At 44.6% G+C, this 13607-nt stretch overlaps 1 protein-coding gene across 21 annotated transcripts in view; it reads right to left on the minus strand.

The window, feature by feature from the left end:
* The window catches only part of LOC110498640 (type II inositol 3,4-bisphosphate 4-phosphatase), a 284799-nt gene that overhangs the window by 30429 nt on the left and 240763 nt on the right, over positions 1 to 13607 (minus strand). For all 21 annotated transcript variants that reach the window (XR_016488810.1, XR_016488813.1, XR_016488812.1 and 18 more), the window contains 3 exons: positions 12187 to 12370; positions 3436 to 3789; positions 1465 to 1612 (listed from right to left, as the gene is read on the minus strand). Coding sequence is in view for 16 of the 21 variants with exons in the window: in XM_036954244.2 (XP_036810139.2) it covers positions 1465 to 1612; positions 3436 to 3789; positions 12187 to 12370 (686 nt within the window). In the remaining 5 variants the exon portion in view is untranslated. The remainder of the gene's footprint in view (positions 1 to 1464; positions 1613 to 3435; positions 3790 to 12186; positions 12371 to 13607) is intronic.

Raw genomic sequence — 13607 nt, forward strand, 5'->3', positions numbered from 1 at the left:
TCTCTACCTTAATAAAAGGCTGTAGGTCCTGTTTACTCCCTGTGGTCTGTTCTCTACCTTAATAAAAGGCTGTAGGTCCTGTTTACTCCCTGTGGTCTGTTCTCTACCTTAATAAAAGGCTGCAGGTCCTGTTTACTCCCTGTGGTCTGTTCTCTACCTTAATAAAAGGCTGTAGGTCCTGTTTACTCCCTGTGGTCTGTTCTCTACCTTAATAAAAGGCTGCAGGTCCTGTTTACTCCCTGTGGTCTGTTCTCTACCTTAATAAAAGGCTGCAGGTCCTGTTTACTCCCTGTGGTCTGTTCTCTACCTTAATAAAAGGCTGTAGGTCCTGTTTACTCCCTGTGTCTGTTCTCTACCTTAATAAAAGGCTGCAGGTCCTGTTTACTCCCTGTGGTCTGTTCTCTACCTTAATAAAATGCTGTAGGTCCTGTTTACTCCCTGTGGTCTGTTCTCTACCTTAATAAAAGGCTGCAGGTCCTGTTTACTCCCTGTGTCTGTTCTCTACCTTAATAAAAGGCTGCAGGTCCTGTTTACTCCCTGTGTCTGTTCTCTACCTTAATAAAAGGCTGCAGGTCCTGTTTACTCCCTGTGTCTGTTCTCTACCTTAATAAAAGGCTGCAGGTCCTGTTTACTCCCTGTGTCTGTTCTCTACCTTAATAAAATGCTGCAGGTCCTGCTTACCTCTGTGAATGTTTGGACAAAGACGTGTCACTAGATCGGCTGCCATGCTCATACACACTAATGATTCACCAACATGCACACGCACACTATCCTGATACGGGAGCCAACACCTTCGCCCAGTCAGGCTTAAGCTTGCACCAATCTGCCAACCACTTGGCATTAGTAGAGACACGACACGCCCTCGTCTGAGCAGAGGCCTGAGAGAGGATTTGATTGGATGCAGGGGAGATAACGTCTGGGTGTGAATAACAAGAGGTCCTTGCTCCACTTCTCTGTGGTTATTTATGCACTCTCTCCTTCTTACCTTAATTCCAGAGGAGGCTGCTGAGGGGAGGAGGGCTCATAATAATGGCTGGAACGGAGCGAATAGAATGGCATCACGTGTGACGTATTTAGCTGTATTATCCGGTCATTACCACGAGCCCGTCCTCCCCGACTAAGGTGCCACCAACCTCCTGTGCTTCATTCTGTCAGTTCTGAGAGTCTGAGTGTGTGTGTGTGTAGATTTTGTGCAGACCAAATACTGGCTGTCGTGGGACGTGACTGCCACCCTATGGTGAGAAGGAGTTAAGACCGAGGACGAGAGCTTGTGCCATCTAGATCCAGGACTCTATGGAACTCTTTCTGGTTGGTATTGCAGGACTATATAACTGTATAGATAGATCTGAATAGATCTGGGACTAGGCTATAGGACATTGTTATGGATGTAGAGCCGTGTTTTTCTGTTAACTCTTACTTGAGTCACTCTTTGATATATGACACATTCAGCGGTGAAACTCTTACCAGGGTTGTGGGAGGTGATGACGTCAGCCAGGACTTGCTTAGGGATTAGTTGTTCCTGGTTGTTGTTGATTGGTTCCTGCTCCTGGAGCTTGTCCACCATGGCGATGACACAGTTGAGGCTCTTCGCCACGTCGGCCCACACCCTGTCCTAGAGGAGACAAACACAACATCAGCACCTGGCCTCTGTGTGTGAGTGTGTGTGTGTGTGTGTGTGAAAAGGAAAGATGTCAATTTGCATGTTTACTTTTATTTTATTTAACTAGGCAAGTCAATTAAGACGTATTTACAATGACGGCCTAGGAACAGTGGGTTAACTGCCTTGCTCAGGGGCAGAACAACATATTTTTATCTTGTCAGCTCGGGGATTCAATCTTGTAACCTTTTGTTTACTAGTCCAACGCTCTAACCACTAGGCTACCTGCCACCCCATGTGATCTGTCTGGAAGACCAATCCACGTTCCACACCTGTCTGTTATCGAACCACGATGTTCAAGGTACTATTTGATCATAAAACATAGAATGTAATAAATAATATCAACCATGTTAAATATGGATGTATATCTCTGCCTTGGGCCACTACAGTGGGTTTGAGTATGATTGGACATTGGCTGTTCAAAGCCCTTATCACCAGATTTCTACTAGCCTTTAACTTTCATTGTCTCAAAATCAAATCGGTCACAGAAGCACTATGAAGAGTTTCTGTACTCTCAGGAAACTCAACCCGAGAGGTCACAGTATGTTTCCGATGGCAATTGCAGCCTGCTTGAAGAGATAACTCTCAAAGTGCTCTTCTACTTTGGAGCGGAAAGCCTCCAAACTCCTCTGTTTCGTATTGTCCTCATAATACCCACCTTCTTTAATTGATTTATTCACTTTCTGCCTGTTGGGGAAAGTAATTAGGCTTGCCAAGCATGGCTTAGTGTGTGTGTGTTGGAGTGCAGTTTGGATGTCCTTTGTCTCAGAGGTGAGTGTTTTTAAACTCTTCTCAAAGGCAGACAGTTGTTTGATGGCTGATTAGGAATTGTAGTGTGTGACTCCGGCTAAGTCCCTGCTGTTAGCTCTGGCTTCATTCCCCATCGTTTCTATTAGCACGCACGGCACGCGCACACACAGTTTCTTAAGACTTCTGTAACTGATACTAACATTTATTTATCATCAGATACAGCCAATTTTAGACTTGCACTGGCAAAGAGGGAGAGAGAGAGAGAGATAGAGAGAGAGACCGAGACAGAGAGTGAGAGAGACAGAGAGAGTGACAGAGACAGAGAGAGTGAGAGAGCGATAGAGAGAGACAGAGAGAAAGACAAACAGAGAGAGTGAGTGAGCTTTGACTATGTACAGACTCAGTGAGCATAGCATTGCTATTGAGAAAGGCTGCCGTAGGCAGACATGGCTCTCAAGAGAAGACAGGCTATGTGCACACTGCCCACACAATGATTTGGAAACTGAGCTGCACTTCCTAACCTCCTGCCCAATGTATGACGATATTAGAGACAAATATTTCCCTCAGATTAAAACAGACCCACAAAGAATTTGAAAACAAGTCCAATTTTGATGAACTATTGGGTGAAATACCAGTGTACCATGACAGCAGCAAGATTTGTTTACCTGTTGCCACAAGAAAAGGGCAACCAGTGAAGAACAAACACCATTGTAAATACAACCCATTTTTATATTTTGATTATTTTCCTTTTTGTACTTTAACTATTTGCACATAGTTACAACACTGTACATAATATGACATTTGAAATGTCTTTATTCTTCTGGAACGTCTTTGAGCGTAATGTTTACTGTTCATTTTTTTATTGTTTATTTCACTTGTTTTGGCAATGTTAACATGTTTCCCATGCCATTACAGCCCTTGAATTGAATTGAGAGAGAGGAAGAAGGGGGACAGAGATTGAGACCCACAGACAGACAGAGCAGAGCAGACACAGAGTGAGAGGATGGTATAGAAACAGCAGGACTTGCCCATTCCTCCTCGTCGTACTCCTTATGGCACGGTATGGAGTCCTGGCGCTTCAGAGGAGCCTGCCCGTCTTCTCTGATGGGAGCCGTCTGGGAGCCACCATCCACATTATTACACACCACCACAGGGCTGTCTGTAGCCGATGGCTGCCCAGGACTGTGGCCTGGGTTCTGGGGTGGACTCTGGCCTTGTTGACCCCTCTGGCTGGGACTAGGGTGGTCCTGGTGGCTGTGACCCTGGTGGCCTGGCAGGGTCTGGTTCTGGTTCTTCGTAACATAGCCGGGCTGTGCAGCGTGGAGGGCCAGCAAGGCGCTCTTCACCAGCTCGTCTTTGAGCGCATGCACAAACTGCTCTGTCTGCAAGAAATCAGAGGGAAGAGAGGGAGATTGAATGAGTGGGATGGGATGGTGGTGAGGTAGGGAGAAATACAGACAGAGACAGAGCGAGAGAGAGAAAGAGAGGAAAGGAGAGAGCGAGATAAAGGGAGGCAGAATGAAAAAGAGAGAGAGGGTGAATGAGAGTGCCAGAGAACAGGGGAGAGGGAGAGGAGTTCATCAAAAACTGAGTGTCTGTGTGTGTGTGTGTGTGTGTGTGTGTGTGTGTGTGTGTGTGTTTAGCGGGCTAGTAAAATTAAGGAGTGATAGAAGATTAGCTTTCCTCCTCGCTAGCCTTCCCCACCGTGTTCGCCAGCGCCGGCGCCAGGCACCGGCAACAACGTCAACAACAAGAAACAATTCAATTACTCCTCGGTGAGCCCTCTCGCCTCCGAGGGGTAGCTACCTCCTTTGTTCTCAAATTCACAAGCTGCTGAATGCTGATGATCATCCAGAGCCAAGACGGCTCGTACCCCGGCACCACAGATAAGGGCTCTCAGGAATAATTGAGTTAGCATCGCAATAAGCAATTCTATTACCACAGCAAACCACATGCAGTCTAATATGACACATGAGCAGAGATCCTTTGAACAGGCGAACAAGAGAACCAATGAGAGATTGAACAAATGAATGCGGCATACGTTAGTAGACGAAACCCACCTGGAGCATCTCTCCCGTGCTGCCACTAACCCCCTGACACATGACCCAGAGGGTAGAGAGGAATCTGTGCACCTCTCTGAGGTGAGAGAGGGTAGAGAGGAGTCTGTGCACCTCTCTGAGGTGAGAGAGGGTAGAGAGGAGTCTGTGCACCTCTCTGAGGTGAGAGAGAGTAGAGAGGAGTCTGTGCACCTCTCTGAGGTGAGAGAGGGTAGAGAGGAGTCTGTGCACCTCTCTGAGGTGAGAGGGTAGAGAGGAATATGTTTACCTCTCTGAGGTCAGAGGGTAGAGAGGAACTTGTTACCTCTATAAGGTGAGAGGGTAGAGAGGAATCTGTTTACCTCTCTGGGGTGAGAGAGAGGAATCTCTGAGGTGAGAGAGGGGTAGGTGGCACTTTGGATGTTGGAGGGCTTGTACGGAAACAGTGTGAGACTGGAGAATGGTGTCTTTAATTCACATTTACTTCAATTAGGAGAAAACTTTATCAACACGGATACTCGCACGCACAAAAATGCACACATGCACACACTTCCCCACAATCCAACCCCACACACTTCCCCACAATCCAACCCCACACACTTCCCCACAATCCAACCCCACACACTTCCCCACAATCCAACCCCACACACTTCCCCACAATCCAACCCCACACACTTCCCCACAATCCAACCCCACACACTTCCCCACAATCCAACCCCACACACTTCCCCACAATCCAACCCCACACACTTCCCCACAATCCAACCCCACACACTTCCCCACAATCCAACCCCACACACTTCCCCACAATCCAACCCCACACACTTCCCCACAATCCAACCCCACACACTTCAGCACAATCCAACCCCACACACTTCCCCACAATCCAACCCCACACACTTCCCCACAATCCAACCCCACACACTTCCCCACAATCCAACCCCACACACTTCCCCACAATCCAACCCCACACACTTCCAAACAATCCAACCCCACACACTTCCAAACAATCCAACCTCACACACAAATCAGTGAAGCAAAAAACCTCAATAGGATCAAACCTCCCACAAAAACCCAAAAGGAACTTAAAATGCCAAAATCCATATTCAAACAGATATGTGCTTATCTTCCACGACGTTCATTTGCAATCGATGGAAGACATTTGGTTTTCATTGGCTTCCACGTTCACTCACAATGACTCAGATAGTTGATATTCTAATAGACTAACTCAGAATGACTCAGATAGTCTATTAGAATATCAACTATCTGAGTCATTGTGAGTTAGTCTATTAGAATATCAACTATCTGAGTCATTGTGAGTTAGTCTATTAGAATATCAACTATCTGAGTCATTGTGAGTTAGTCTATTAGAATATCAACTATCTGAGTCATTGTGAGTTAGTCTATTAGAATATCAACTATCTGAGTCATTGTGAGTTAGTCTATTAGAATATCAACTATCTGAGTCATTGTGAGTTAGTCTATTAGAATATCAACTAACTGAGTCATTGTGAGTTAGTCTAATAGAATATCAACTAACTCACAATGACTCAGATAGTTGATAGTCTCCAGGTTGATTCTCTCTCTCAGTTGTTTGTATTTCGGGTAGATTTGAAAGTAGCGAACCATTCTTAGGGGAGGATTGTCTATACTGCGCTGTGTGGTGCATTTGAAGGTGTTGCGTCTGACACAGAAAAACTCTCAGGGTCGGTTTCTCAGACAGCGAGTCCACTAAACACACGGTACAATATCAGATGAATGTGTGTTCTAATCTAGGACTTGGTTTTAACTGTCTCTGGTGAAAGAAAAACACATTTCAAATCGCTCGCTTTGTTATCTTATTCTACTTTTGCTCACATCAATCTCAGGTGAGAACTTCACTTCACTCTGGTTCTCACCTTCACCTACTGTGGAGAACTAAGGACCGGAAATCCCCTGAGAGAAAGAAACATTGCGTTCTTCAATACATCTGTGATCTCAACTGAGGGAAAAGTGCAAGTCAGAGGTGAAATGCTTATGGTTGGAGGAGTGGTTTTTATGTGTGATACTGTATGTTTGATCTAAAGTAGATGAAAGAACTGCAAGAGGAGGAGTGGTTTTTATGTGTGATACTGAATCTTTGATCTAAAGTAGACGAAAAAACTGCAAGGCTATATGCTCACTGCTGATTTGAAGAGGATGAGAGGAGTTGTCTGTACTATACTGTATGATTAGGGTTATAAATCTACTGGTCATTTACCAAAGTTACTGGAATCTTCGCTGGCAATTAACAGGTTGTCTACGGTGACCCTGGCTAACAGGTCGTCTACGCTAATGCTGGCAATTAACAGGTTATCCACGGTAACGCTGGTAATTAACAGGTCATCTATGGTAACTCTGGTAATTAACAGGTCGTCTACGGTAACGCTGGTAATTAACAGGTAACTATGGAAATTAACAGGTAATCTATGGTAACTATGGAAATTAACAGGTAATCTATGGTAACTATGGAAATGAACAGGTAATCTATGGTAACTCTGGTAAGTTATACTTGAATAATAAAAAAGACTCATATAAAGTATAATTTATTTAAATCCGTGTCCATATTCTCCATGAGTTTCTAGTGGATGTGGATCAAGAGAAAATAGTCCAACTAATTTAAAAAAATCAACAATGGCATTCATTTTAATTAACTCTGCAACTCCTCCTACTACTGACTTTTTTCACAATTGCCACCAGTTTGGCACCGAAACATTTACAACAAAGACATGGACATAGTAAAATATATATATATATATATCAATAATATTTCATGCTGAAACCCACACCAATGGAATTCACTAAGTTGATGGTTTATATTTAGGATAATGTTTTACATCTTTGTCATTATATAAATATTTTGTTCACATGTGATAAGGCCACACAGAGGGCCAGAGATAATTACAGACACCTGCGATAATCTGAAGTACCTGTATAAAATTCTCCCAAAACCTTGAAAGCTACCAAAAGTCTGGTAGTTTACTGATACACTTTCCAGTAATATACCCTCCCTTTGCAAACCTACACTACCGGTCAAAAGCTTTAGAACACCTACTCATTCCAGGGTTTTTCTTTATTTTTCACCTGGGATCCTTTTCCAACAGTATTGAAGGAGTTCCCACATATGCTGAGCACTTGTTGGCTGCTTTTCCCTCACTCTGCGGTCCGACTCATCGCAAACCATCTTCATTTGGATGAGGTCGGGGGATTGTGGAGGCCAGGTCATCTGATGCAGCACTCCATCACTCTCCTTCTTGGTAAAATAGCCCTTACACAGCCTGGAGGTGTGTTGGGTCATTGTCCTATTGAAAAACAAATGATATTCCCACTAAGCGCAAACCTGATGGGATGGCGTATCGCTGCAGAATGCTGTGGTAGCCATGCTGGTTAAGTGTGCCTGGAATTCTAAATAAATCACAGTGTCACTAGCAAAGCATCATCACACCACCTCCTCCATGCCTTACGGTGGGAAATACACATGCGGAGATCAACCGTTCACCTACTCTGCGTCTCACAGCGGTTGGACTCCAGACCAAACTACACATTTCCACCGGTCTAATGTCCATTGCTCATATTTCCTGGCCCAGGCAAGTCTCTTCTTCTCATTGGTGTCCTTTAGTAGTGGGTTCTTTGTAGCATTTCAACAATGAAGGCCTGATTCAAACAGTCTCCTCTGAACAGTTGTCTGTTACTTGAACTCTGTGAAGCATTTATTTGGGCTGAGATTTCGGAGGCTGGTAACTCTAATGAACTTACCCTCAACAGCAGAGGTAACTCTGGGTCTTCCTTTCCTGTGGCAGTCCTCATGATAGCCAGTTTCATCATAGCGCTTGATGGTATTTGCGACTGCACTTGAAGAAACTTTCAAAGTTCTTGACATTGTCCGCATTGACTGACCTTCATGTCTTAAAGTAATGATGGACTGTCGTTTCTCTTTGCTTATTTGAGCTGTTCTTGCCATAATATGGACTTGGTCTTTTCCCAAATAGGGCTATCTTCTATATACCACCCCTACCTTGTCACAACACAACTGATTGGCTCAAACGCATTAAGAAGGAAAACAATTCCACAAATGAACTTTTAAGAAAACACACCTGTTAATTGAAATGCATTCCAGGAGACTATGCCATGAAGCTGGTTGAGAGAATGCAAAGCTGTGAAGGCAAAGGGTGGCTATTTGAAGAATATTAAATAGATTTAGATTTCCTTAACACTTTTTTGGTTACTACATGATTCCATATGTGTTATTTCATAGTTGTAATGTCTTCACTACTATTCTACAATGTAGAAAATAGTAAAAATAAAGAAAAACTCTGGAATGAGTAGGTGTTCTAAAACTTTTGACCAGTAGTGCATGTATGGTACTTCCTACTTTATTAAAGGAGAAACATGTACAGAGAGGAGAAAGATGTTGAATGGAAAGTTCTAGATATAGGCTGGGAGAAGTGTATGCCTGGTAGGCACGCCTGGTAGGCACGCCGTATCCACTGTAATTTAACACAGAACGTTTTTCTGCCCAAATAAGGCAATCCTCTTATTCTGTAGTAATGCATAGAAGATAATAGTAATAGTATTCTGCGCTTTTGGATATAAGCATCAGTTCCCAGAAGGCAGGAAATGAATTGATGCATTGTTCTTTCACTGATCATCATCATCACCATCATCACCACCAATAGCAGCAGTAGCAGTAATAACACAGCATCTGAGAACCCGTAGATCGTTGTAGATCTTTTTTTTGTTTCATAGTGTGGGTTTTCTGTTTTAAACTCCCCCCTATCCCTTTCCCTGAGGGGAGTTACAGCATCCACCCGGCCCAGTGACAACCCTCCTCCATAGCCTTGAATCCAAGCTGAAAATTGTGAAATAATCCGTTTGGATCCCAGGCTAACTTCTCCCCCCACTGCTCATCTCACTCCCAGACTCTCTGGAGGAGAAGTCTCTGTGTGAGACGCTGGCAGTGGGAGCTTTCCTTGGTGAGTAACGTGACTGTGGATCAAACCTCTCTGTGCTTTCATTAGGGCTCTGTCTGTCTCTCTCCCTCTCTCTCTCCCTCCCTATCGACTGAAACTCCACATCCATCTGTCTGGACAGTGGACACACACCAACCCAGGGAGCCAGCATGGCTGTGTGTGTGTTTTTTAAATGTATTTTATTTCACCTTTATTTAACCAGGTAGGCTAGTTGAGAACACCTTTATTTAACCAGGTAGGCTAGTTGAGAACACCTTTATTTAACCAGGTAGGCTAGTTGAGAACACCTTTATTTAACCAGGTAGGCTAGTTGAGAACACCTTTATTTAACCAGGTAGGCTAGTTGAGAACACCTTTATTTAACCAGGTAGGCTAGTTGAGAACACCTTTATTTAACCAGGTAGGCTAGTTGAGAACACCTTTATTTAACCAGGTAGGCTAGTTGAGAACACCTTTATTTAACCAGGTAGGCTAGTTGAGAACACCTTTATTTAACCAGGTAGGCTAGTTGAGAACACCTTTATTTAACCAGGTAGGCTAGTTGAGAACACCTTTATTTAACCAGGTAGGCTAGTTGAGAACACCTTTATTTAACCAGGTAGGCTAGTTGAGAACAAGTTCTCATTTGAAACTGCGACCTGGCCAAGATAAAGCATAGCAGTGTGAACAGACAACAACACAGAGTTACACATGGAGTAAACAATTAACAAGTCAATAACACAGTAGAAAAAAAGAGAGTCTATATACATTGTGTGCAAAAGGCATGAGGAGGTAGGCGAATAATTACAATTTAGCAGATTAACACTGGAGTGATAAATGATCAGATGGTCATGTACAGGTAGAGATATTGGTGTGCAAAAGAGCAGAAAAGTAAATAAATATAAACAGTATGGGGATGAAGTAGGTAAAATTGGGTGGGATATTTACCGATAGACTATGTACAGCTGCAGCGATCGGTTAGCTGCTCAGATAGCAGATGTTTGAAGTTGGTGAGGGAGATAAAAGTCTCCAACTTCAGCGATTTTTGCAATTCGTTCCAGTCACAGTGTGTGGGTGAGTGAGTGAGTGAGTGAGTGTGGGTTTTGAGAGTTTCCGTGGAAACGCCATGGGTAGACCACCTAATTGATCCAGGATCATACATTATATGGTGAAAATTGTGTGCTGAATATGTGGTTTTGCTAGGTGGACTACGGATGATCAATAATGTAAATGAGAACTTGTTCTCAACTGGCCTACCTGGTTAAATAAAGGTGAAATAAAAAGTGTAAAAAAATAAATAAAATAAAGAAATAAATGATAGATGAGCTACTTAGGGTGAACTCAGCACTATAAGCAAATGTGCAAACACACATTCTATGACAGACTACTCATGCATATGACATGAACAACTATCCAACGGACAACCATCAATCAATCTCCCCATCCAACTATATTTTTCCCCTGTACACACCCTACCACAAGCTTCCCTCACTCCGCCCACCACCCACACACACCCAATAACCGAGACAGAGACACACAAAGTTTGAAGTTCCAATCAGAGGAGCAGGGCCGGTGCTGACCAGGCCGCCTGCGTGTCTAATCAAGGATGAGGGGAAGCGGTGACATAGAGAATGTACCAATTAAGCTGTCTGATTGGGCTCTACTCCACTGTGGCAAAAACAATCTCTCACTCACTCACTGCAGCAGATTGCAAATCTGACAGCACCAGATGTAATTCATAATTACACGGATAAAACACCAAGTGTCTTGTCCATAAAACTCTGTGCTCGTCGACTCGCAATTCACTTGAGTTGGCTTTGGCGTTTTAATGATGAGTTATGGACAGTGGGTTTGACGAGAGGTGTGTGTGTGTTTGGGGTGTGTTTAACACTAGAGCTAGATGTCTTCACGGCAGATGTTTTGTAGTAGGTGACAGTACGCTTGAAGGGCAACTTCAGGTCACTAAAATACACTTGCTGCAGCCAAATATATTCAACAAAATACAGTATAAACAATCATCTCTGAGGCAAAACACACGTTCACACTCAGAGTCACTGTAAAGGAGATTTCCTACAAATAGCTCCAGTTTTAATCCCCCTGGTAGCTCACCTTCCCGGCTTCACCTCCCAGGCTTCACCTTCCCGGCTTCACCTCCCAGGCTTCACCTTCCCGGCTTCACCTCCCAGGCTTCACCTCCCAGGCTTCACCTCCCAGGCTTCACCTACCAGGCTTCACCTACCAGGCTTCACCTTCCAGGCTTCACCTCCCAGGCTTCACCTTCCCGGCTTCACCTCCCAGGCTTCACCTCCCAGGCTTCACCTCCCAGGCTTCACCTACCAGGCTTCACCTACCAGGCTTCACCTTCCAGGCTTCACCTCCCAGGCTTCACCTACCAGGCTTCACCTTGCCTGATTACACATTAGCCCAGCAGGAGGGAAGAGCTCCAAAATGAGCTCCCCTGTGGTGCTACACACATCCAGATGGTGACATTCAGCCCAGCACCATTCCTGCACCCGGGGGGGGGGGGGGGTTACAGATCCAGACAAGTTAAGCATAGCACCTCTACCTGTACCTTTGAGCTCCATCGTGAGGGAAAGGAACATGGACAGAGGGGGTAGATTGTGGTGGTGGTTGGAGACCTGTGTGGCTAGAGATCCAGCCAGGGGCACTAAGCAGCACTCCCACCCCAGGCTTGGAGCTAAATGGTGGGGAAAGGAACAAGGAAAGAGCTGGTAGGTGGTGGTGGTTCTGATAGTTGTGGTAGAGGCCTACTCACCTTTCCAGCCAGGGTCTTGAGTGCCTCCCTCAGCCCAGACATGGAGTGCTGCTGGGCGGCCTGAAGCAGCTGGTCTGCCAGGCCCGAGATGAGAGGTTGGAGATGGCCCACACTGTGCAACACCTCCTGGGCCTTGGCTGTGTGCTCCGGGGAGTAGTAGATGCACTGGTATGCTGTGCTGAAACTGGAGAGGTGATGGAGGGAGGGAGGGAGGGAGGGAGGGAGGGAGGGAGGGAGGGAGGGAGGGAGGGAGGGAGGGAGGGAGGGGAAAGAAAAGGGTCAAGATTTTAGAGGACAGCAGTGTAGATAAAAACTGATACATTGTAAAAAAATTGTAAAAACTCAGGTTTTACCATTTATTGCATGCGATTAAATTTGACTGTATGAATCCAGCTAGTTTCAGCAGTGCTAAACATTTTCAACTATTTTACATACTCAGAAGTTCACCATAGAACTATATTTGACTCTTCTAACTTGACCGGAGAGAGCGAGAAGTGAGAAACCAAGGAGATGGATCAATGATACTGTAGACAGAACCTGGGCCTGGGGGTTATTTAGATTAAATCAATGACCCACCCACAGAGTAACCAATGTCCAGGCATATTGCAAACCACCTGCAAGAACAGATTCATTTCAGCTCATTCTGCCTCCAATCAATAGCCAACCCATGACAGGTTCCTATATGTCATTAGTAAGCAGAATGTACACATTCCACATACAATTATTTTGTCCATTTAGAACAGTGATGACTATGGATCGGTTTGTAGTCTAAGATAATAGGGTAATCAAAAACAGTCCACTGGTAAACGTTTTCTAGTTGGATTCATTACCGCCACAATACAGTGTGTGGTATAGTCTGGATACAGTAAGTAAAATGTTGCTCTAGTTGCCTGAAACTGTATCATAGATCAATGCTTTCCAACGCTTCAATCTAAAACCACCTAATTAATATCTGCAGCCAGATGAAAATGATGAATAATTAATATTTTTTTTCATTTTTAGGGAAGCGTTTCACCCTCAGATGAAACGTGTTTTGTCCGTTCATAGATTCAGGGCACATCAGTCCCAATCAAACGTTCACCTCAAGTAAAGTTTCAATGACTTTCATTGAGTTCTCCGCAGTGATTTCCTGCCATCAGACCAAGCGCGTGCGTTAACGAGGCAGCGATTTGAGGCAGTCAACCCTCCCAGCTCGTTTAGATTCAGCTCTGAACAGCCTGTATGTAGGCCAGACCCTGGAGCCAGATCCCAAGGCATAACTGACTGAAGACTGAAAGAGTGAATGTCTTGAGAACGAGAGAGCGAATAGAAGAGTCCTGAAAGCAATATTTTATGACACATCCTCTACCTGCTTCATCAGTACAGTGCCAAAACCTGGGGACCTTTATTACTTCAGGTGTACTGGGGGCTAGCTAGCTGCT

Source organism: Oncorhynchus mykiss, chromosome 19 (genome assembly GCF_057628025.1).
Source record: "Oncorhynchus mykiss isolate SJ-2025 chromosome 19, ASM5762802v1, whole genome shotgun sequence".
Taxonomy (NCBI): Eukaryota; Metazoa; Chordata; class Actinopteri; order Salmoniformes; family Salmonidae; genus Oncorhynchus; species Oncorhynchus mykiss.